At 42.3% G+C, this 22783-nt stretch overlaps 1 protein-coding gene and 1 long non-coding RNA gene across 5 annotated transcripts; one reads left to right on the top strand and one right to left on the bottom strand.

Moving 5' to 3' along the window:
- Positions 1 to 2: 2 nt before the first annotated feature.
- On the top strand, positions 3 to 10908 carry LOC140680678 (uncharacterized). The gene is made up of 3 exons (XR_012052039.1): positions 3 to 344; positions 3262 to 4972; positions 7073 to 10908. It is a non-coding gene; the product is annotated as an uncharacterized lncRNA (long non-coding RNA).
- DHTKD1 (dehydrogenase E1 and transketolase domain containing 1) lies at positions 741 to 22783 on the bottom strand. 4 transcript variants are annotated; one of them, XM_030290503.4, is made up of 17 exons: positions 22588 to 22782; positions 20810 to 20965; positions 20124 to 20335; positions 18277 to 18471; positions 17057 to 17326; positions 13977 to 14148; positions 12257 to 12455; positions 11113 to 11425; positions 9966 to 10050; positions 9220 to 9359; positions 8698 to 8848; positions 7685 to 7791; positions 7239 to 7403; positions 6744 to 6826; positions 5039 to 5208; positions 4433 to 4518; positions 741 to 3069 (listed from the first exon to the last, which is right to left on the bottom strand). In XM_030290503.4, exons 1-17 carry the CDS (start codon positions 22745 to 22747, stop codon positions 3016 to 3018), a joined length of 2718 nt encoding a protein of 905 aa, XP_030146363.4. In that variant the 5' UTR covers positions 22748 to 22782; the 3' UTR covers positions 741 to 3015. The 4 variants fall into 4 exon arrangements, 3 of the variants coding, with proteins under 3 accessions (XP_030146363.4, XP_072774890.1, XP_002189880.6); XM_072918789.1 differs by lacking the exon at positions 741 to 3069 and adding an exon at positions 3469 to 4088; XM_002189844.7 differs by lacking the exon at positions 741 to 3069 and adding an exon at positions 3469 to 3985 and having other exon boundaries at positions 22588 to 22781.

The following is a 22783-nucleotide window of genomic DNA, read 5'->3' as shown; positions in this document are numbered from 1 at the left end:
GGCCGAGGGGCGGGCGCGGCCCCGCAGCGCCTCAGCGCTGCCCGGCGCGGGCGGCCCCCGCCCCTCAGAGCCCGCCCGGCATGCGGGGGCTGCTGGTACAGCCCGAGCCGCTGAAAAGCACAGGCTGAGCGGTTCGCTGCCGAAGTGTTTTGTTAACAGCCCAACCCACCCGTATTGACAGATGGATGTGATAATTGCACGGGGTGAAAGGACACTGGGACATTGGAGCATGACCAAAGGAAAGGCGTCTGAAGCACAAGTGCCATGAGGATCAGCTGCGGGAGTTGGGATTGTTCCTCCTGGAGAAAAGGAGGCTTGGACTCCCTGACAGGAGATTGTACCAGGTGGGGGTCGGGCTCTGCTCCCGCCTAACCAGTGACGGGATGAGAGGATATGGCCTCAGGCTGCGCCAGGGGAGGTTTAGGTTGGGCTCTGGTAGGAATTTCTTCACAGAAACGGTGATTAGACATTGGAATGAGCTGCCCAGGGAGGTGGTGGCGTCACTGTCCCTGTAGGTGTTTAAGGAAAGATGGATGTGACCCTCAGTGCCATGGTCTGGTTGACAAGGTGATGATCAGTCATAGGTTTGGACTCAACAGTTTTGGAGGTCTTTTCCAATCTGTTTGATTTTGTGTTTCTGTGATTCTCTGAAGTGAACCTGAAAACCTATTCCAATATCATCCCACAATCACCAAAACTGGCATTGCCCCTATAGAGCTCTCAGTTACAATAGCCAGTGGTATATAAAATTAGGATCATCCGAATTTATTGCAAGATTTAGATATGACCATTAAAAATAGTATTTATTCTTTCTGAATAACTGCTCTGATGCACAGGCTTGAATTCTTCCTGTATTAGGTTAAATTTCCAACAGAGAACACAAAATGTGTGAAGCATTAGGGCTCCTCCAAAACCTTGAATCTATATTTTGGATTTTATTCTGCATTCACTATGAAATCCTCTTAACTAAGACCTTGCTACAATACCTAAACAACTTTGTTCAATAGCTTCCCTTATCTGAAATCACTTAGAAAAGTTTTTTCTTCCTGTTCTATATACTCATAACTTAACAAATACTAATGAGCAACTCCATAGCAATTACTTTCACCTAGAGTTCTTGTACAGTCTGACAAATGCCCGTAATTATCATGCCTGGCAGTGTACCTGTAGATCATAATCTCCAAATAATAGCTGGGTTAGTAGCTAAGCTTCAGGAAGTTTCTTGTAATCACCCTTCATTCAGATTTTTAGTCATACTTATTTGAGAAGTTCATTAAATTACAGGTTGTGTTAGCAATCCCTCCTGTCTCTAAGTCACTGGCCACTGTTTTGATGATTGATAAAAAGTCCAGAAATTTCTTCAGTCCATACTCACACAGATACACCATTTCAGGTGTGCTGAACAAATGTCTCTATGTCACCTTCTTCACTGACAGAAGCAAAAAAATAAAAACGCAGTACTGTTTTCTTTGCTTATTCAAAATACCACTGTGTTCATAATTTTCCATCTTCAAAGTTCAGACTGTATTTTTTAAATCTAAAATAACATCACTGGTACCAAAATACTTGTTTTATTACGTTTTCCTGGTGTGTTTTCTTTCTGAGAGCTTTTGCTCCCTTTAATGAACTGCTCAACATAAGAGCTTATTCCTTCATGTCTTTACTGTTTTCCCTACTAGTCCTGCACTTCTCCCTGAAAATCCTGACACACCACAATGCACAAATTCTGTAACTCTCTCTCTCTAGTTGGCTCCTTGCTATCTAACAGCACATAAACCTCACCTCTCCTTGTGTTAATGATCCACAGAATTTCCTGTCCAAGGACTGGGACCTGCTCTGTTACTCAGCCTGTGTAGCAGCTCAGTCACAGAGTGTGACTCTTGGGGTGTCCTGTGCAGGGCCCGGAGCTGGACTTGATGATCCTTGTGGGTCCCTTCTAATTCAGGATATTCTATGGTTCCATTCTAATTCCTGCTTCTCTTTTCCCCAAAGCAAAATCCATCCAGCACTGTGCAGGGTGTCACAGCTGGCATGCAGAGAAAAGCAAGGCACACAGATGGAATGTGTACATCCAGAATTGCTGGGAGAAACAGCGTCAGCCCCTCAGTCGGCATGTGCTTTGCCTTGCTCCTGGGAGCTGTTATCCATCATGCAAGAGCAGTGTTCTGCAGGCAGTCTGTGGCAGCTGACTGAGGAAAGCTGTGCTCAAGCTCTCCTACCCCAGGAAAGCTGTGCTCAAGCTCTCCCTTCCTACCCCAGATCACTGGGGAGCTTTGTGGCACACTGATGGGGCTGGGGGCACTGAGCCAAGCAGCACTACAGAAATGGCTTTGTCTCCCACCAGGAGGATCAAACAGGGTCAGAACACTTGAGCATCCTTTATTTGGTTGGATAACCAGACCTGCACAGCCTGTGGGGGAATGGTGCATAACAAGGTCAGGTTTGGGCCACGTGAAACTCAAAACATGGGCTCTGTTCTTCCCTTGTATGCACTAAAACTGTGGGTTTATGTAATCATCAGTGTGCAGTCAAGGCTGGTGACTGTGCTCTACAACTTCCTTGGCTACAGCTGCAGCCAAAGCAACGTTACTCTTCAGCCTCCTTTTCCTAGTTATCAGCAGAAATTTAAAGCAGAATATGCCTTGATTAGATAAAGCTGTTCAGGATGTGCAGGAGGTTGTGCAGTTTGCTAGAGCAAAGTGGGAGAAACATGACTTCATGTTGCTGTGATGGATGTGCTAATGCAGCAATGTGAAACATGACAGAACAGAAGTTACAGAGATAACTTCTGGGTTGCATGAAGTTAATGGATGAGTATGTCAATTAACTAGGATGAAATACTAAAGCAGCCTTCAGAGATGATTTTGGGAGCTGTCTCCCCAAGTGAATGCACACCCTGCCTGTAACCTGCTTTTTCTCACCTACCATGACTTTCCATCCACAAGTGATGGGTCCAGTTAAACCCCACTTGTTTCTTTTCAGAAATGTCTCTGGCTCACAGTGAGTTTGGATTACTTAGGCATTGCTTGCACAGGTAACTGAGAAGAGCAAGGAGGTGCCAACTTCACCCTGAAACCAGGAAAGGAAAAATGCTGGGAGAAATCTTGTGGTGGAGGAAATGCTGCTGTGGGGCAGTCAGCACTGGGGTCAGCCTGGGATGCCTGTCTTCCATTTGGTTTCATTAGTCTCCCATTTAACCTCAGTGTTTTGGTCCTTTATCCTTTGTTTCTCAATAAAGACTGATTTCTTTCCTTTCTTCAGATGACAGCTGTGCTGAAACCATCCCTTGGGATTTCTCACCCTCTGGGTGAGAAAAACAGCAACGCCTGAAGCCTTCAGGAGCCATCTTGCATGGTTCCCCCAATGGAAATTCTGCTTTAACAATTCAGACACTGAGAAGAGCACCAATAACCACAACAGATTGCATTCCTGGCCCTCAAGGAAAGAAAAAACAGATAATCCACAACATTCTACTATAGAAATGGCTTATTCCCAGGCATGGGGATGCATGTATTTGATCAAGCAGTACTAACACTTCTGTAGAAAGAGACACGCACCATCCCAGGAAACTGTCAAATACAAATAAGCAGCAAGATATAAGGTATTTCACAGTCATCAATCTGTCCCCTGGACTGGATTTTTAACTTTATAAAGACATTTTTTAGAAAATTGTATAAGAAAAAAAGAAGTATCAGTAGTAACAGGCGCTTCTCATTGTTAGGTATTCTCCAACATGAAAAAATTGCTTCATCACTACCAAACTTATTCCACTTTTTTTTTTTTCATTTTCGAGAGCTAAGAGTCTTAAGGATCTGGCTTTTGTTCTTCACAGGAGGGAGCACTAAACACAACTGACAACAGGAACAGTCCATCCATTGAAAACTTAGATAAATGTGTGTGTCAGAACATCTTCCTGCTGCTTGCTGTGGAGGGTTCCAATGCCGACTGCTGGGGCAGGTAGAGGAGGTCTGCTCACAAGATGGAGCTGAAATTTGAGTCGTGGGGAAATGATTAATGAAGGACAGAATTACATCTCGAGGTCCTGATGCCACAGTGGTATCTGCTGTCAGATAACAGGGCAGCCCCAGCTGGAAGTAATGCAGGAAGTTATCCCCCATCTCCCAAAGACCATGGCTCCAAGGACTTTATAGTGCATGATCTACCAGAGCAAATGGCACCTTTGTATTTTCCTCCTACTCCCCTACTTGAGATTTTTCATTATCCTGTCTACTTTGACTGAACACCATGTAAAATAAAGTTCCAGTCCTGCTCTTCACCAATGGTGCTATAAAGAGCAGAAGTAGCTGAAATTAGAACATATACTTTGTTTAGGCATCAAGACTAGGTTTTTTGTTAAGCACCATAACATTTTGCATTCAAGGAGAACTTTAAACTTCATTTTAAAGACTAAAACACCCTGAGGACATCTTACCTTAAGCCCCAGCTGCTTTTCAAACCGTGGAGACACAAAGGACCATGGACCCATGTTCTGTGGTTCTTCCTGACTCCATTTGAAGACTAAAGGAAGGATAAGGGTACATAACAAACATACATATTTATCTTTTCAGCAGAGAAAGAAAAACAGTTTTTTGTTTTTGTAGCACCTCTAGTTTTTTTGTCTTGGCACTACCTTTGAAGTGAAGGCATGCCAGAGTCAATTCCCTTGCAGCTCAGAACTGAATTCAAACCCAAAGTATGTCCACCATTAGGGTATACTGTGTGTATATTCTGCTTTTCTACTGCTTTTTCAAAAGTTACTAAAAGGACTGGACTGTAAAGACCAATGCAAAAAATATCTCAAATGGTTTGCTCTGATTTTCAGTGCTGCTTCTTGGAAGCTAACAATAGCAGAGAAAAGAGTTCTTTTAACACAAGTGATAAAAATTTCTGAAACATCCCACTCCAGAAACACTTGGATGTATGAGGGGGAGAACAAAGAGGAAAAAGCCACTACAGCTCTTCATCTTAAAAGGTAGGCAACAGATTTAGTTCAGTACTTCAAAGAGAATAGAAACACAAAGGTAGAAGCTTGGCTGACCTTTTGCATGGCTGTACTTGCTCAACTCTTGCTGCAGAGCTTCCAGGGGGAAAGGACAAAGCTCTTCAAGTCTCAGAATAGCTGTGCTGTGCTGCTTCTCTTCCAGTGTTTCTCTTTGTTTCACCAGAGCATAGTAATGCTTTCCAGAACACAGCACCACTTGGGTGACACTAAAAAAAAAGAAAAGAATGCTTCCAAGTTTAGTGTTTTCCAGAAACTTGACGCAGAACAGCTTCACACTTCTAACCAAAAAAAACCCAAAAAACAGTCAAACTTCAAAGACAACTTCATAAAGCTAAATTGCTTCCCTAGACCCTCTTTTCTCTTCCTTGACCTCCCTTCCCTTCAACTGCTGGCAAACTAACCTTTGGGGACAGTATTCCAGAGGTCCTGTTCCTTCAGTAATTCTGAGAAAGTTACCTTACAATGGGATTGATCTCTCTTAGCTCGGACTATTAAAATTTAAACACCCAGTCAAAGGTAGTCATCTCTGTAGAAAATAAATCAGAGGAAGGGAAGTCCCTCCAGAGGACAATTCTCTGCCACGCCAAAGCAGGACTACTTGCTGGAGAGACACTACACCCTCCTGCAATCACAGAGGTCTTGCCTGCCTAATCTTACTGGAAAAAGCAGTGAGATAAACTACATCCTTTGTGCCTCACCATCCTACTTAAAAAACCCAAGAAGCTGAGGTACTTCCAGCCTTTTGATTGGGGATCAAGATGTGAAGTGGAAGGAGGCTCAGACTACTGGGAACAAACAGCAGATAAGGGGAAAAATATTAAGGCTGAATTGGTCATTCTGAACAGGATTCACTGTAACATCTGAAAGTAGAGAGATGTACACACACTTTATTATTGCCCCACCTCATCAGCTCAGGTATTCCAGCCCCAGAACAGAAATTCTGGATTCAGTTTTGGGCTACTCATGACAAGAAAGACATTGAGGAGCTGGAACCCACCCAGAGAAGGGAACGGAGCTGGTGAAGGGTCTGGAGCACAAGTCTGTGAGAAGCAGCTGAGGGAGCTGGGGGACCTCAGCCTGGGGAAAAGGAGGCTCAGGAGGTTCCTTTTCACTCTCTACAAGTCCCTGACAGATCATAAGCAGGTGGGAGTTTGTCTCTTCTCTCTGGTAACACACAATAAAACAAGAGGAAACAGCTTCAAGTTGCACCAGAGGAAGTTTAGATTGGACATCAGGAAAAATTTCTTCACTGAAAGGGTCAAGCCTCCTAGGGCAGTGGTGGAGTCATCATCTTGGAGGCATTTAAATGTCTAGATGTGACACCTAGGACATGGTTTAGTGGTAGACTTGGCAGTGCTGGGCTAAGATTGGACTTGATGATCTTAAGGATCTTTTCCAAGCTAAACAAATCTATGATTCATGTCACAGCTGCTCCAGTGACTGTCAGCTAATGGACATGGTGCAGAGTAGGCCCCATCAGGTTGGTAACTACAGTCACAAACTCCCTGTCAGGCCAAGGGGTGACAGGCTAAACACTCCACTGTTTTGCAGACAGATGTTGTAACTACCAACAACTACCAACAGAGGAAAAGGAGGGGAAGTAGAACTAACCATAGTTGCCTACCATAAAACATTTTCCCCTCAAGTCACCTCTTTCATACCACCTCAAATGTGAGTTGTTGGGTAGGAGAAAGGGACAAGACATCTCTTTTGAGTTCCTCCTCTAAGAAAATAGAGCTACCTTTTAGGATCTACTGAGAAGTCACCAATGACAGGCTTGAATGTGGTCCCTGGGGCCATTTCTTCAAAACTTGATACAGCAGCCTACATGGGGGAAGAGTTGGAAGTTACCAAATCTTGCTGCTTTTCCCTTAGGCCAGAGTCAGAAAGAATACTGAGACAGGGTTTTGGTAAGTACAAAATATACAGTCTTCCCTCTCCCTCATATTCCTACTCCCAGTGAAAAGTGAGATGATAAGCTTCCCAAGAACACCATCAGGCCAGGAATGGACCCTATTTCTAGCTCACCTCCACCCAGCTTTAATCCTCAAACTGTTGGGTCCCAAACAGGCAAAATTCCACTGATTCGACCCCAAAACAGCAATCACAGAACACAGAAGAAGAAAAAAAAAAAAAAAAAGAAAAAAAAGAAAAAGAAAAAAAGAGGGGAAGAGAACAAAAAAGAGGATAAAGAGAAAAAAAAAAAAAGGAAGAGGAAGGACATTTCTCAGCTTACTGGAAGCCTGAGTAACACTTTGGGAGAAGCAACAATGAGAGGCTTCCTGAAGTTTCGGACCATTTGCCTCCGGAGTAGATGGAAATACTGTGCTGGGGTGGTGGGATGCACAACTGACATGTTGACCTGGTCACCATCAACACCCTCTTCTGAGCTGTCACACATCTGTACAGGGGGAACACAGCGATACCTTGTCAAAAGCAAGCAGTGAGACTAATATGCAAGAAAGAATCTAGGCACATGAGGCATATTGACCTGTAGAAGAACAGATCAGTAAATATCCAAATTCAAGAGAGGAACAACTTCAGAGAAGAAATGGGTTCAGCATTTAGCTGGTAAGATTGTGTCTGAACTGCCTCCTTGGAGCTCATTGCAGCCCAGCTCGCAGAGCATGGACTGCCAGGGCTGTGCAGGGCATGTGTGACCCTGGGAGGTGTGGTGGGTACCTGTAGGAACCGTTCCATCCGGCAGGACGAGTGCTCAGGGCCTGCACCATCATAGCCATGGGGAAGAAGAATTACTATCCCACTCTGCAGAAGCCATTTAGCCTCACCTAGAAACACAAAACAAAGAGGAAGGAAAGGATGATTTCCACAGAGCATAAAGCCACAGAACACATTACTTTGAACAAACTGCTCTGGAAAAAAAATAGCCATTTTCCACATCATTAAATACATGCCTGAAACATGCTCCTGGCATTTTGGTCTGAGGTTCATTACAGTGAAATAACGCATGTAAGGTGATCTGAATTTTCTGAAATCATCAGGTAGCTCTGGGCTCCCAGAAGACTTAAGTCTCCACATGGAGCACATGACATAGTGAAATTTTAAAACTTCATCTCTGCAGGTGTGATCCCAGCAGCATCCTGTGAGCCAATCCAGGCTAACACAGCAGTGCTCATTCCTCTGAGCTCTGCCAAACCTCCTGCACTATACAAGAGATTACAATCAAATCCAGAATTTGGGTGAGATAAGAGGGCCTCTGAATTGCCTCCTATGACTACAGAAGTTTTATAGCTGAGTACTCAGAAAACATGTTAGAGTCAAACTTAGTAAGGTCTGTGGGGTTTTTTGTTTGTTTCTTTTAAATAATCACTATTTTCCTTCTCTATTGCTTCAGGAATTTTTGAGATGCTTCATGAAGGAAAGGTGCAGCCTATAAAGCTATCAACCATATACACACACAGTAAAATACATGTTGGAGAAGAAAGGCCATTACTATAATTAACTGTCCTTTTGTAATGACTGGACTCTGTGAAGGACTCTTTCATTTTAGATGTACTGTCTTCAGAGAAAAGCTGCACTGAAGTCAGGACCTCACAGGCAAGCTCATAGTACTCCTTGAGAAAACAGAATGCTTTGTATAACATGCCATTTTACTTGAAAGAGGAAGAATTATCTAAAAATGTGCATGATATAAATTATTAATTCTTAAATATATTAGTTCCTTGTACACTTACCTCCAGAGATGAAAGTGTCAAATATTATCTGGGCTCCATTAAAGAAGTCTCCAAATTGAGCTTCCCAAATTGGCAGTAACTTAGGGCTCTCAATACTCATTCCATATTCAAAACCAAGCACAGCTTCTTCAGACAAGGGACTGTTACTCACCTAACAAAAGGAAATTGTTGGGAGGGATGGATGAGGAAGAAGACAACAAAGGGTTAAGAAGCACTGGAACCAGACAAACAGTGCTGACAACACACACTACTAAAGGCAATTGATAGGAACTGATTTTTTTGCTTTTGAATGAAGGCACTGAGGGGAAAAGAGTAACATTTGATCTCTCAAGAAAAAGCAAACCCCCTTGTTAAAGCTGTAATTTATAACAACAAAGAATAGGGATGCCCTGACAGTTTTTATGTCCCTGTATCTGGGTTTGCCAGAACATACACTAGGCCTACATATGTCTCATCAGCTTTAAAAAATCCATTGTTTCAGCACAGTTTGAAGAAGGTGGTCTTGTGGGTTACAGAACCTACCTCTAGGAAACCCTTCTGGTCTGGGGACATGTGATTCAGAGGAATGTAGGTATCATCTGTCTCTTGGCAAACCAACATCACGTGTCGTTGGCTGAAGGTTCCTCTGCCAACATCTTGTCCACTTAGTCTGATATTAAACCCTTGCCAAGCAACAAACACAGCACCAGATCAGCAAGTTATGTAAAAAGAAAATATGCAGGACATAATTCTATCTCTTGTTATATCTCTTTTTGGATTTCCCCTCATCAGCAACATCAAATTTGAGATGCAATTCTTAACCAGCAACAGTTCCAACTGTCAAGCACACAGATGCTCTGACATTATGTTGAGTAAAATGGTTCAATTTACTGAAGCAAACTGCAAAAAAAAAAAGTGCATTCTGTATCACATGTAAATGGAGATTTGAATTCAGGCTAGAGAGGATGGAGAAGAAATAGTAGCATAAAGCACATGAAGTACTGGTGAACCACACTGATGTCAGCTGCACTGCTTGTGCTCAGCTCTATGCAAAAGGTTTTTGGGGAGTGAGAGGGAGCTACAGTTCTTTGAAGGTATTTAAGACTCAGTCTACAAATATTAGTGACACATAGGATACATATTTACCTTCTCTTAGACCATGCAAATTCTCAAATTTATAAATCATAGCAATCTTTTTACTTAGAAACACCAAAAAAAAAAATCTAATGTTATCCTTTATTGACATTAAAGCAAAAATATTTTACTGTCTGCTGTCTAGTTCCTCTTACCTTGACTCAGCAGAGAACCAAATGCTAAAGTTTCAGCTGTTGCCCAGTCCAGCTTTTTTCCTTCCTCCATTTTTTGAACCCTTGACTAAGCAAATAAAGAAGAAGAAAAAAATTTTTTGTCTTTTTCCATCTGTAGCTTTTTTGGTGGCACAGACTAATATGAGAAACTAGGAAAAAAGCAACACACTACAGAGGGAAATGCTATATTCCTGCAGCCAGCTAAGGCTGCATCAGAATTGAGAGCATTATTTCAGCACATCCTAAAGAAGGTTGCCTGAGGACCACAGAATCACAGGTCACCATGTATTCACCTCCCAGTCAACAAACTATGGACTGATGAAGTAATCCTAGTCAGAAAATATTTAAAATCATAGCACAGCACAGAGTGTAGTCTTGACAGACTTCTGGTCTGTCTGGTTAGCAGTGATGAAAGATACCAGGTGTAAGTATTTCTGTCTCCAGAACTCTTCCTTGTTCTGGCCTGCAGAACTGTGACAAATGATCAAACTGAGCTGTGGAGCTCTTGCCTTTGGCTGAGAAGACAAAAACATCAGTCTTTTGAAATACTCAACTCACAGCCTCTCTCTGGCTGCCAAGCAGACACCTGCACACACTCATTATCCATCAAAGGGAAACATTCACAAACCCCAAACTGATCCAAACCAAACACCAACTTAGGAGTTATCAAGCCCAGACTGTCAAACTAGGCCACATGTTGTGTAGTGTTTATATATATAAGTTATAAACCACTCACTACTGGCTTTAGAAACTGTGTACACTATTGCCAGGTTCCTGAATCATTCCTTTACGAAGTACTCATTCTAATTACCAATTATATAAATGTTTGTAACTTATCATAATAGTTTCTATTTGTAAGACTAATAAACTGTATTTTCTATAAGCTTTTTTCTTCATTGCAATAAAATATTGTTGAAATAACGAACTGAAGTACATGGTCAGACCTGGGGAAAAAAATATTTCTTCAAAACTGGAGGAAAAATGGCATAATCTCAGCCTTGAAACAGAGTGAGCTGTTTTTCCTAGATAATACCATGCTATTCTCTAACTGGGAACCCTGCTGTGTTTAGACTTTTTCCTGTAAGAGGTTTGAGCCATGGGATCAGAAGTATCATGATGCCCTACTCACCTGAGCATAGGTCTTCAGGAGATGGCTGTGCATCTGGAGCTCTTCGGGCACCTGCACAGACTTGGCTCCAATGAACTGCAGGAGTGGCACAGGCATCCCCGTGTCCCAGGTGGTGATTTTGGCAGAAGGCTCCACGAGGCCTTTCCAGTGAGCCTGCAGGTTGGTAGGGGGTGGGCTGTACGAAGTCATGTTGGCAAGGTGATCGTTCAGCTTGGAATAGCACGTGGTCTTTATCTCAGACACTTCAGCCTCAGTCATGAGCCCGGCAGCCGTGAGGTGCTCTGCGTACATGTCTGGGATGCTCTTACGGGATCTGCCAGGGAGGGAATCAAACCACAGAGATATTAAGCCTAAAAGCAGTGTCACAGGAGAACAAGGAAACACCACCTTACTGCACTCATGTACCACGGAAAACTCATATAAATGGTGTCCTGGTGCATTATACTTATTTGCATGAAGTTCAATTTCCTGGCATTTTCAAAAAGATAACAGGTCTCTTAGAGATGTGTTTTACAGTTCTTTATTAAAAAAGTGAAAGCACTGTAGTTGGCAGTTACAGGTAAAAACAAATCAAAACCCCCTCTGTGCTACCATGCATATTTTCTTCAGAGAAATTCACAGTAGGATTTCTGCATTGGAGACAATCAAGGCAACCATTCAAACTCTTCACCTAAAATACCAGAATTCACTGGCAAGTGAATTTTTGTGTGGGGATAAGGATGGAATCTGAATACATTTAAATGCTGATAAAGATGAGTCCCCAGTGGAAGCAGCAGGAGCAGACAAAGACAAAACAAGCATCACACCGGCTTCCTGCCGATTCTCCCACAGCATGCACACTTCTCCTTGGTACACAGAAAGCAACTTTGCCCTCTGATTACCAGTGGTCATAAATTTGAAATCCAAGAGCTGTGTCCAAGATTGTTCTCAAAAAAGCACCAAGCCACAAATTCAAGAGCCAGCAGTAATGATTGCTCATTAACATCTGATTATCAGACTCACACTGTAGTCAAGGGCTGCTGACAGTCCAGCTGCACCTTACATAAAAGACCTGTGGCTATGTCAAAGGATCTCACACAGAGACTTCTGTTGCAGCAGCAAGACTTGAGGTGGTGCAAACATATTTTGGTTGTACAGCCCTTACCTGATGATTTTGTACATGCTGGGGTTGGTGAAGAAGGGCTCATCAAGCTCATTGTGGCCCCACTGCCTGTAGCACAGCAAGTCCACAATGACGTCCCTGCGGAACTGGCGCTGGTACTCCACAGCCAGTCGTGTGGCACGGACAACTTCCTCAGGATCGTCCCCGTTCACATGGATAACTGCACATCCAATGATTTTACCTGCCCAGGGATTCAAAACACAACAGCAATCACACCCAACTCCTTCCAAAGAAAGTAGACACACACCTGCTCTACTGAAACTACAGACAGCCCATGTGAAGTAACTATAATAAAAACAAATCAAAAAATATGTTCTTTGTGATGAGAGCTGGGGTAAGGAGAGGAGACTTGCCTGAGAGAACAGGCAATTAGCCCAATCTGTTGTATTTGTCAGTTTGAGCACAACTTCTTTACAAGCATTTTGTTCCCAGAGGGCTTTCTATACATAGTTCCTGCATCATATTAATCTGGTAGTGTACAGGAACTGGGAGAGAACTACTTGGTTGCTTCTCTTTCAAATAGAAATTGAGTTTTATTTCCTTCTTAAGCTATCGCTACTATGAATTTATACAAGCCAAAAGCAACTTTCTCCCTTATTAGTAGGGAGTATCATTCTGTCCACTGCTCCTCCAGGCAGAAAAATCTCTTCATTAAAGAGAACACTGTAAAATTTCAGTATCTTAACACCCTCTCCTGTATGACAATTCGGCTGCAAGCAAGAGTGCTCCTTTTGTACTTTATCTGTCCAAATTCTGGAAACTAAGATACTTCAGCCATTCCTGGCTCAGTTCAAGATTTCCTCCCAAGGAAAATACTAAAGCTCAGCTACATAATAGTCCCTCTTCACTGACAGGTAAGAAGAAATGAAAACTAAGGATGGAGGCAAAAAAACCCAAGCAAAACCAATCCATAACACAAAACCAGCCCAGGGGAAACAGTAATAACATATGCTATCTACTTTACCAGATTTAATGAATCTACTTGTTTGGTTTGATGAAACCATAAGACAAACACTTGATGTTAGGTCAAAAGCATATTTTTGATTTTTATTTATAGGAGACATTAACAAGATAACTATTGCAATGTCTCTGATCTTACTGGTAATGCATCTGTTTATCACTAAGAAAGATCAGTCCAAAACAACGCTTCTAGTTTAGGCATAGAAAGGTCTTGAGCTTCATCTTTAAATTGAAAGCTCAACAGGCTCACGTGACAACAAACAAAACAGAAAAAATGGAGGAGTATCTGACGTAAAAATCTTGCTCAGAAAATACAGAGATTATTTTAATGAAATTTAACAAGATATATTTAAAACAGATCTGTTATATACTCCATTGCAATACCTTTTTAAAAGCTGTCAATAATATGACAGAAACTGAGTATAAAGACTTCACAGAAATCTTGCAATTATTTTATCATATCCTGTAAAAATGTGACAAGATTTTCCTTTGATATTTAGTCTTTGCCATAAAGCAGATAGGAGAGGGCATATTTTTAGCATCTGAATTGTTGCTAGTAGGAAGGAATAATAATAATAATAATAATTCTAATTCCTACTCTACCATGAAACTGGAGTTACAATAATCTCTCCCTAGAGCTGACAGGCAGTTGCTATAAAAAGTCCATTGCACAGCTTACACTGCAGTTAAAAATCCTTTCTGACACAACAGACAATCTTCCTTGTGATTCAACCCTACCTACCAATGTCACTGCAGTACAGAGATGACCTTCCTCGCTCTGGAGGAGTGGTATAGCCCAGCTGGTTATTAACAATCAAATGGATGCTCCCACCAACTCTGAAATGTGGTAGATTAGAGAGGGTCAGTGTTTCAGGAACAATCCCTTGTCCAGAGAAAGCAGCATCGCCATGAACCTGCATCAGGGAAGAAGATGGAAAAGTCTCGTTAGGAAACACTGGAGGAACAGCAAAATCAAAACCATAACTCATTAAGTAAGACCTCCTAAATTGCGTACATGGAACAGACACAGTTCCAGCTGGACCCACTTCTTAATCTCTCTCAGAATACTGTTTCCATGAATTGAGAGTTTATGTAGCCTTATGACTAACACAAGGTCATGGCAGCCAACATATGTACATGAATGCCTGCTGTAATTCCTACCTGGAACTCACCTATAATCTCTTAAAACTGACCCAACCAGTGTCCAGGTGACTGCAAGCTTCCTGGCTATGGCAAAGCTGCAGCAGTCAGAGGCAAACCACTGACCCCTGAACAAAAGGAGCCACTCACCACAGCATTCACTACACCCTTGCTCAAGTTGAATGTTGGTGAACTGGGACTTATGTGGGCATACCAAAATTCCCACCTTACCAAACAGACAAAAACAGAAACACAAGTGGAAAATGAACTGAATGTAAGCACTCAAAGAAAAACTTTCAGAAAGTTCTTAGTTACATTTTGAAATAGCAATAGCAAATAAATGCTGCAAATAAAAAAATAGTTTGGAAGGGGAAGGGAGAATAGTGTGATAGCCAACCCAGGTTTCCAACAAAGGCTAGAGGTACTGGAGTGAGTATCATCTAACATCTCGATGTTTTGAAATTGGAGACAGCTGTCCATTGATGAATATTATGACAGTTTCCTCAGAATGCAGACTCAATCATTTGCAAATTAAAGTCACTATAGAGATTGAAGTGCTTCCTTATTGAAACCAGATGACAGTTCTGCTTTCTACCTATAGCAGTTTCAAGCCTTAAGAGACATCTGCAAGTACACCAAGATAAATAACAGAGGTTCAATCAACCAGTGAAACAGCAGCACTGGGTTTTATACCCTTCCAGTACAGATTTTTAAGAGGTATCACAGCAAAACAAAGGTAACTACTGCAAGAGAGACAAGCCAGCATCCCCACTCTATCCCTTACCATGCTACACTTGTTCCTGAAGTGCTGGGTTTTTACCTTTCCTTCCTGGTTTCTTCTGCTGACTAAGAAGACTACATATCTCAATGACAGCACTTGAGTGAAGACCCTAAAGCATCTGAGAAAACTTCATGGCCTTTAGCATTTCTTAAAGCATTAAAGCCTAAGGACAGTGACTATCCAACTACACAAGACTGTTCATATGCATCTCAAACCCCAGAGGATTCAATTCCTGTGATGCAGGTAGGATTTTACTCCCAGATTTCATTTCAAATCATAAACATCAGTAGTTGCCTGATGTCCAGGAAATAGAGTTAAGGTATGTGAGAAGGTGAAAAATAAACCACTCTCCAGCAGAGATGGACAATTAAATACTGCAGAGATGTCCATCTTGGTAGTTAACCAAGAAGAGTTTTATAATCCTTATAAATTCTGAGCACACTGAAGTTCCAGAAGAGAAGACCTTCAGACCTTGGGCAATGAAGCTCACCACTGACAATGGCACCTTAACTGATCTTTACTCATTCTCCCCTCAAACTCTGGTACTGAGGCTTGTGGAAGAAGAGAAAAAATGCCAGTATAAACCCAGAGCGTCTACTCTCTTTTCTCAAGAGAAAGCACTGTAAAAACAGAAAGTTTAAAGTCAAACTCCCAGACCAAAATTCTGAAACACAAGGTGCCTGCTTTCATCTCTTTCTTCTCAATTAGCTGAATGAGAGCACTTAACAGTTACAACCAAAAATTTGCCTGTTTTCCATCTCATTTGTGTACCTTTTAAAGACACAGTCACAAGTAATGATGATACATTTTCTTCCTTTTAGGAATACTTTGAATCGGTTTACTAACATGGATGCGTTTAGCACAGAAACAAATGTATCTCTCCTCTACTATGCAATCCTCCCTATCACCCCTACAAATCCTAAGAAGTGAAATTTTTCTTGGATAGGGAGGGTCCATTTATCATGAAGAATCGTTCTTTAAAGAGTTATAGTAGTTTCATTACTACATGGTGAAGATCTACCATTATGAGAAAGAAAGAACAGTATCTTCTCAAACTAAGAAATACTTGCACTGAAAGATAGAGACACATTGGAAAGCAAAAGCTGGCTTCACTAGCGAGCTCTGAAGACTTTTTTTAAAATAAGAAACTAAGAACTCCAACTTGCCCAGAATATTTTGTACTCTCATGTATTCTCATGTCTCATGCTTTTTCACAATATCCCACCCTTCCAAAAGAAAGCAAAACACTTTTTTTAACTGAAATACGTTTTCACTCCTACAAGTAACTTTCTCCATTTTGTTTGTTACACTTTACAGAACATTTCTGCCTAACTTGTTTTTAGCCTTGGCTTTAAAATGTTAAGAGTTCAATTCACTTGTTTTTCCAACTTGAAGTAAATGCAAGAGAAGAAAATTTATCAAGGAACTATTTAGGATTGCTTCTACAGCTATACAAGTCAGTTCAAGGAGTAAAAACGAATTCCAGCAGAGTCTTCAACAGTACCATGACAAAATTACAGAATTCTAAACCCTCCTGTATATTTTGCAGCCTTGTTGACAGTTCTCCTCCAAACCCATTAATTTGAAAGGTTTCCCATGGCAGTTTAAATGCAAAAGTGAGGAAAGGCACATATGGCTCTCAGTGCAGAATATTATTAAAATAAAGGGAGGCATCAGAATCAGTATTCATAAATCTTAGAAGTGCAATTATTTAAACACCAACATAATCACAAACACCGCCTGGTTGATCTTCCTTGCCCCCCTCTTCCCCCATAAAGAAGATCCCAGCTCTTGACATCATACATTAACTCAGTTTTGTTTGATATTTCTATGTGCACTCCTGTTCACATTCTAGTCCAGCAAGTCTGACAAATATAAATGACAATATGTGAGCAAAATACCTGCAGGCAAATAACTTTGTCCCCAGGCTGTGCAGAACTCTCTGAGGAGTAATCACCATCAAGCAGAGTCTGTTGCTTGGCTCGTGTCTTGCCCACAGCCACTGGGTTGATGGCTTCTAAGTGTGAGGGGTTGGGGAGCAAGGTGACATGCACAGGTCTGTGAGAGCCAAAGTCCAGATCTACAGAAGATGTCAGGTGGGAAAGAACGTCCCCAATGGCTGCTGAATTCTCTGGAAATTCACTCAAACCATGCATCTTACGGAACATGAGCTGCAGGGAAACAGATTTGGTTAAAACCCTTTTCTAATTCGCTGACAGGTTGAAAGAAAAACACTCTCCTATTCCTGAAATTGCAAGGATGCTTCTAAGTTGCAGCACATAAAAGTTTTTTTAAGAGTCTCTTGCAGACAGTTCACTGAAGCGTTGATAGGAAGGGAGAACACCTTCACACAGGTAACACTTTATTGCTCTAGCATTTACAACATGGCAAATTTTTGAGGGCTTATTTTACTGCAAATAAACCGGGCACCTGCCTGTGAGATTACAAATCTTTTGCTGTCTTAGGTTGCAAGATGTAGCTGGGGGTGTGTTTTCTATTGCCATCTGTTAGAGGTGCGGCAGTTATTTTCTGTTATCTGGGGAGATATTTTCTGTTAATGAAAACAGTGAGTGTCCCTGCATGGCTGAGAAAATTCCATCATCCCACTGGGAGAAGCTGTGCCCAGGGGGAGGAGCCAAGTGTTCCTACCTAGATAGAATCTAACTTTTTGAACACCAGAAGCAGCCTTTTCCCACTGGACTCCCAGAAGAGCAAATTTCTTTTCCACTGGACTCCCAGAGGAAGACCAGGCCCATCTACACCACCCCTGGAGCTTCAGAGGAAAACTCCACCCTTGTACAGGATCCTGCTCCACCAGAACCACAGCTGGCACTGCAGGAGGGCTGCAGCCACCATGGAATGGGACTGCTGCCACCACCCTGACCAACAGGCGGTCAGGTTGTGTTCTGACTCTGTCAGTGGTTTTGTTTTGTATTACTGCATTGTTTATTTTTAATTTTTCTAATAAAAGAACTGTTGTTCTTACTCCCATATCTTTGCCTGAGAGTCCCTTAATTTCAAAATTATAATAATTCAGAGGGAGAGGGTTTACATTTTCCATTTCAAGAGAGGCTCCTGCTTTCCTTAGCAGACACCTGTGTTTTCGAACTGAGACATTTACCTCAGGAGGAAGCTGAAGTAAGCCCACAAGCAGATTAAGCCTCCCCCGATGAGGCATTCCGATGATGATATCCGTGACCCCGCTGTATGCACACATCTTGAACAGCTCATGGAAGAAGCCCATCATGCTCTCTGCTCCTTCACCACCATATCGCTTCACTGTGGCAAACTTGGTGGCCAAGAAGTGATCAAACTCCTGTTAAAAACAGGACAACTTCAGTATTAGGCTATTTTAAGCAGCAACTTTCTGTTTATAACATTGAAATTTAATTTATGTTTATACCCTTGAGGCATACAAATCTAAACACACTCCTGGAAAGTCTCAGCTCACTCTCCACCCACACAGTCTGAGACCAGAAGCTATGATGACTATAAAAAATCAGCTCTAAGCAGAAAAATGTTGCATTGAGGACCAAACTTTCTCTGTCTCACATGGAAGGTGCTTCAAGAATTCTAACACCAGATTAATTTACAAATTTCTTGGTAGTTTACCTGTTTTAGGTGGAAATGTAGGAATAGTGTTGTTTTACAGTATAAACCATAATGATCTTGAGATACAAAGCAGTAGCAAAGCAGTGTTTCATTTTGATTTACATTAGGCACAGTCCTTATTACATAGGTAGAATGCTCGGGAGAAGAAAAATAAATTAATCTGTATTTACTTCATTTTCTTCTTGCTTCACTCCATTCACCTCCTCGAAAGCTCTAATAAGTGACCAAGTTTTGGAAGTGCTGGAAATTTCTTTTGCTTTTGCAACTAAAGACAGAAACTAAATGAAGTTGGTAACTGAAAAGGGAAGACTAAGCCACACCCAAAGATCTGAGCCAACTGCTAGTGGAGCAATATTCAGTTCTAAGGAATAATATATACAAAACTGATCACATATAAAAGCAGGATTTTTTTCTGTCACAGTTAACTTATATACTCCTAGTATAGCTCCGGTCATATTGAAATTAAAGTAGAGCACATCAGGGTCCCAATTTCACCCTCCTGTGTCACCATCAAATTCCTCTAACTGCCAAAGAGGCTACAAAAAATACAAAGTGGGCCATATACTTCCATTCAGTCATTGGTAAATGTTACATTTAACACTCCTTCCACTTGGAAAACTGGAAACAGGGATATTTTCACAGATCCTGCTCTTCTACCTTTCCAACCTTCACAGATCCTGCTCTTCTACCTTTCAATCATTCTGGATAACATGGGAAGAAAAGGGGAAAAAATTAAAACTTTTCACAGTACAGAAATATTGGAATAAATTTTCTCTATACATTTCAAAAGTGCATAAATATCTCCCTTCCTTATAGAAGGCATTGAACAAGGGTTCCTTGCTGAAAAGCTCCATGTGTGCCAGTGCTATATGATAGCATCAACTATCTAGTTGATGTCTGCATAAACTCTGATTTATTCTTCCAAAACCTTGAGTGACAGCATACTTTAAGGACAGTAAAACAGATAAGTGTAAGGGTGAGAGGAAAATACAGAACAGCTAAGCCAGAGCACAAGATTTCACAGAGCTCTGCTCAACCTTATGGTCCTATTAGTAACATTTAATATGAGCTGTCAGATCATTAATCTAAGAGTATCTTACTTTTGAAGACTGATTATTCATGGGTTTACAGCATCATTATTTCAGTAATGGCTGGTAAATTAATTCAGCAACAAACTCCAACGAGATTCCTGCCTTGCACTGCTTCAGGCAAAACCTTGTACTTCTTCCTCCTGCACACTGTCAAAGCCTTTCAGGACAGTGATTGTTCTTTTTCTGCATTACTCATGTCCAGAATAGTAAAGGATCCATGACAGATTCCATGACTATTACAATCCAGTAACAGGGAACAAAGTACCTGGGACTCTAGCATCAGTTTGCACAAGTGCTTTTTCTCTTCAGGTGTAAATGCTTCTTGCTTTAGCTCTTCAAACCTTTTAGCAAACCATTCTCTCTCCTCCAAAGTTGGAAGCTGGCTTGTTTCTATGGAAATATGCCCGCAGTATATATGGTCAAGATAAGCCATTACATCCTCTACAGAAGCCTCCTCTTTTCCCATGTTTATAAGTCCTGGTGGGAAATAAATGTTATTAGTCACTTTGGGGGAGGAGAGGAAGCACTAAGGCCTGTTTTGGAGAAAATAAAGCAATGACAGAGACCACCCTCCTTTGTTTAAGGCTGCAGCAAGGCTCTAAGAAAGACAAGAAAACAAAATTCTTGACTTCTGCCACTGTACTTTCAAACCTTCACTACAGCATTAAGTATTGTGGTAAATCATAGAATAGTACAGTAACACAAGAAATTAATGTTTAAGCTTGGTAGTTGTAAGAACAAGCACAAATTTTCATGATTTCCGAAGATGCTAGAAGGCAGCCTCTCACTGCATTATGGTTTCTGCAACAGACATATCTATGCTGAAGTTCTGTTCAACAGTTTTCATCACTGATTGAGCCCCCTCTCAATATCTGACTATTCCACAGAGGCCACAGCCCCTCAATAAATCACCCGTAAACAGAATTTGCTGTGATAAGGCTGTGGACTCACCTGTAGTAACGAGAGGACCCTGAAGAACTTCAGCCAGCTCTTGGATTTCAGGTACCATGTTCATAACAGCTCGGCCGGCAAACAGTGGGTTTATTTTGGCAGCTTTGTGGCCATGTTCAGCATAGGCAGTTATTAAACGAGCAAGAGCATGGTCAACTAAAATCAAAAAGAAAGCAGAACAGCATCACACATGTACTCAGATTAAATCCACATCAACACAGGCAACCATTAAGGTTCTGGCTGGAAAGAGAGCTTTTCTATGCAGTTATTTCTATCTTACTACCCCACAACAGCTCCCATCAGCAAGCTGCTAAATCTGCTCCTCCATACAATTTTCAAGCAAGTACACTCTAGATTTCCCCCACAGCATAGGTTAGGCTCTTGTAAACATATGCAAAGGTACTTCCTATTGCTTTGAATCTCTTTGCAAAAAAACCACTACAAACAGGTATGTCTAAGTCAAGATCAGCACATTACCAGTGTATAGTCTTATTTCCTAAGCCAACTCAATCCTATCGCTTATGCTTCCTTGTTCCTTGTTGGAATGACAAGATTGGGTCTTAACAATAATTCAGGTCCCATGACTTCAAAAAAAATCAAAGTCTGTCTGTGGGAGCCAAGAGCATGTGCTGAGCCAAATGTGGTAAAAATTATCAACATGGGTAGAATTTGACCAGCTGGGAGGTCACACACATGTTACTGTCACTGAGCACAGTCACAGACCAGGCTGATAGACTGCAAACAATAAAACATACTGCAAGCACAACTTGCTAAAAATTAATGTCATGAACCAGCTTATAAAGCATTCATAATGTGGAGGGGTTTTTCATCCTGGTAAAAACTTAGCACTGGCAGTAGTCAGGTCTGAAGGCTTTTGTTTTCCAAAACAATGGAATTCTCAGACCATAGCACAAGATTATTTCTCTGACACTTGTCAGCCCATTCAAAACAGCCCCTTTTCTCTACTGGGTTCTACAACAGAGGGACATAACCCAGACATAAGGCTAACAGTGCCCACAATGCTGTCAGCAAGGAGGCCGTTTAAATGCCATTTTTAAAATGTTACATAAAAATATGTTAATCATTAACAAGGAGGCTACTTTGTGATGGGTCTCAGTGTCCAGGATGAAACTGGTTTCACTCCAGCTCTGTGCAAAGGGTTTAAATCCTACCAGGGTCACCAGAGTAAAGTTAATGTAAGCACCATACTCCTATCTAGAAGAGTTTTCTGCTTGAAATCACCTTTCTGTACTGTAAAATGGAGCTAAAAGCAACACAGGATTGCTACAGGAGAGAGTTATCTGTATTTAATCATGAAATCGTAGAATGTTAAGGGGTTGGATGGGACCTTATAGACTATCCCGTTCCAACACCCCTGCCGTGGGGATAAAACTCCCACAAAGGTTTATCCCATTTGGCTTTGAACACCGTCAGGGTTGGGGCATCCACAGCCTCCCTGGACAACCCGTTCAGTGTCTCACCACCCTTCAGTGGGGTTAGTTCAAACCCCACGGTATAAAAGGAAAATAACAGGCGTGTGGCAGAGGTGCTTCTACGAGCAGCACAACTCTCCGAGAGCCCCTCGCTGAGCAAACTCCAGCAGTCGGTGCTCCCACAGCCGCTTCAGCCCGTGGAGCGCGGCCACGCACCCCAGGCTTGCAGAAACCGCAGCCAAGAGCTCTCGGAGCGGGTCTGCTCCGCCGGGAACAACACAAGCAGCACCTGAGAGCGCTCGGGCCCCGCTCCGGGGCAGCCCCCGCCGCTCTCCCGTGTCCGACCTGCTCTGCCGGCGCCGCGCCGCTCCTCCGCCCGCCCGCCCGCCGCGGGCCGCGGTCTGTAGCCGTAGACGCCGCGCTCGGTGCGGTACCAGCGGCTCGGCCCGGCCCGGCACAGCCCGCAGCGCACGGCCCGAGCCCCCGCCGCGCCCGCCATGGCCATGGCCGCGCTGCCCCCGCCGCCGCCACCGCCCCCGAC

Source organism: Taeniopygia guttata, chromosome 1A (genome assembly GCF_048771995.1).
Source record: "Taeniopygia guttata chromosome 1A, bTaeGut7.mat, whole genome shotgun sequence".
Taxonomy (NCBI): domain Eukaryota; kingdom Metazoa; phylum Chordata; class Aves; order Passeriformes; family Estrildidae; genus Taeniopygia; species Taeniopygia guttata.
Note: the sequence above shows the minus strand (reverse complement) of the source record. Positions and strands in the feature narration are given on the sequence as shown.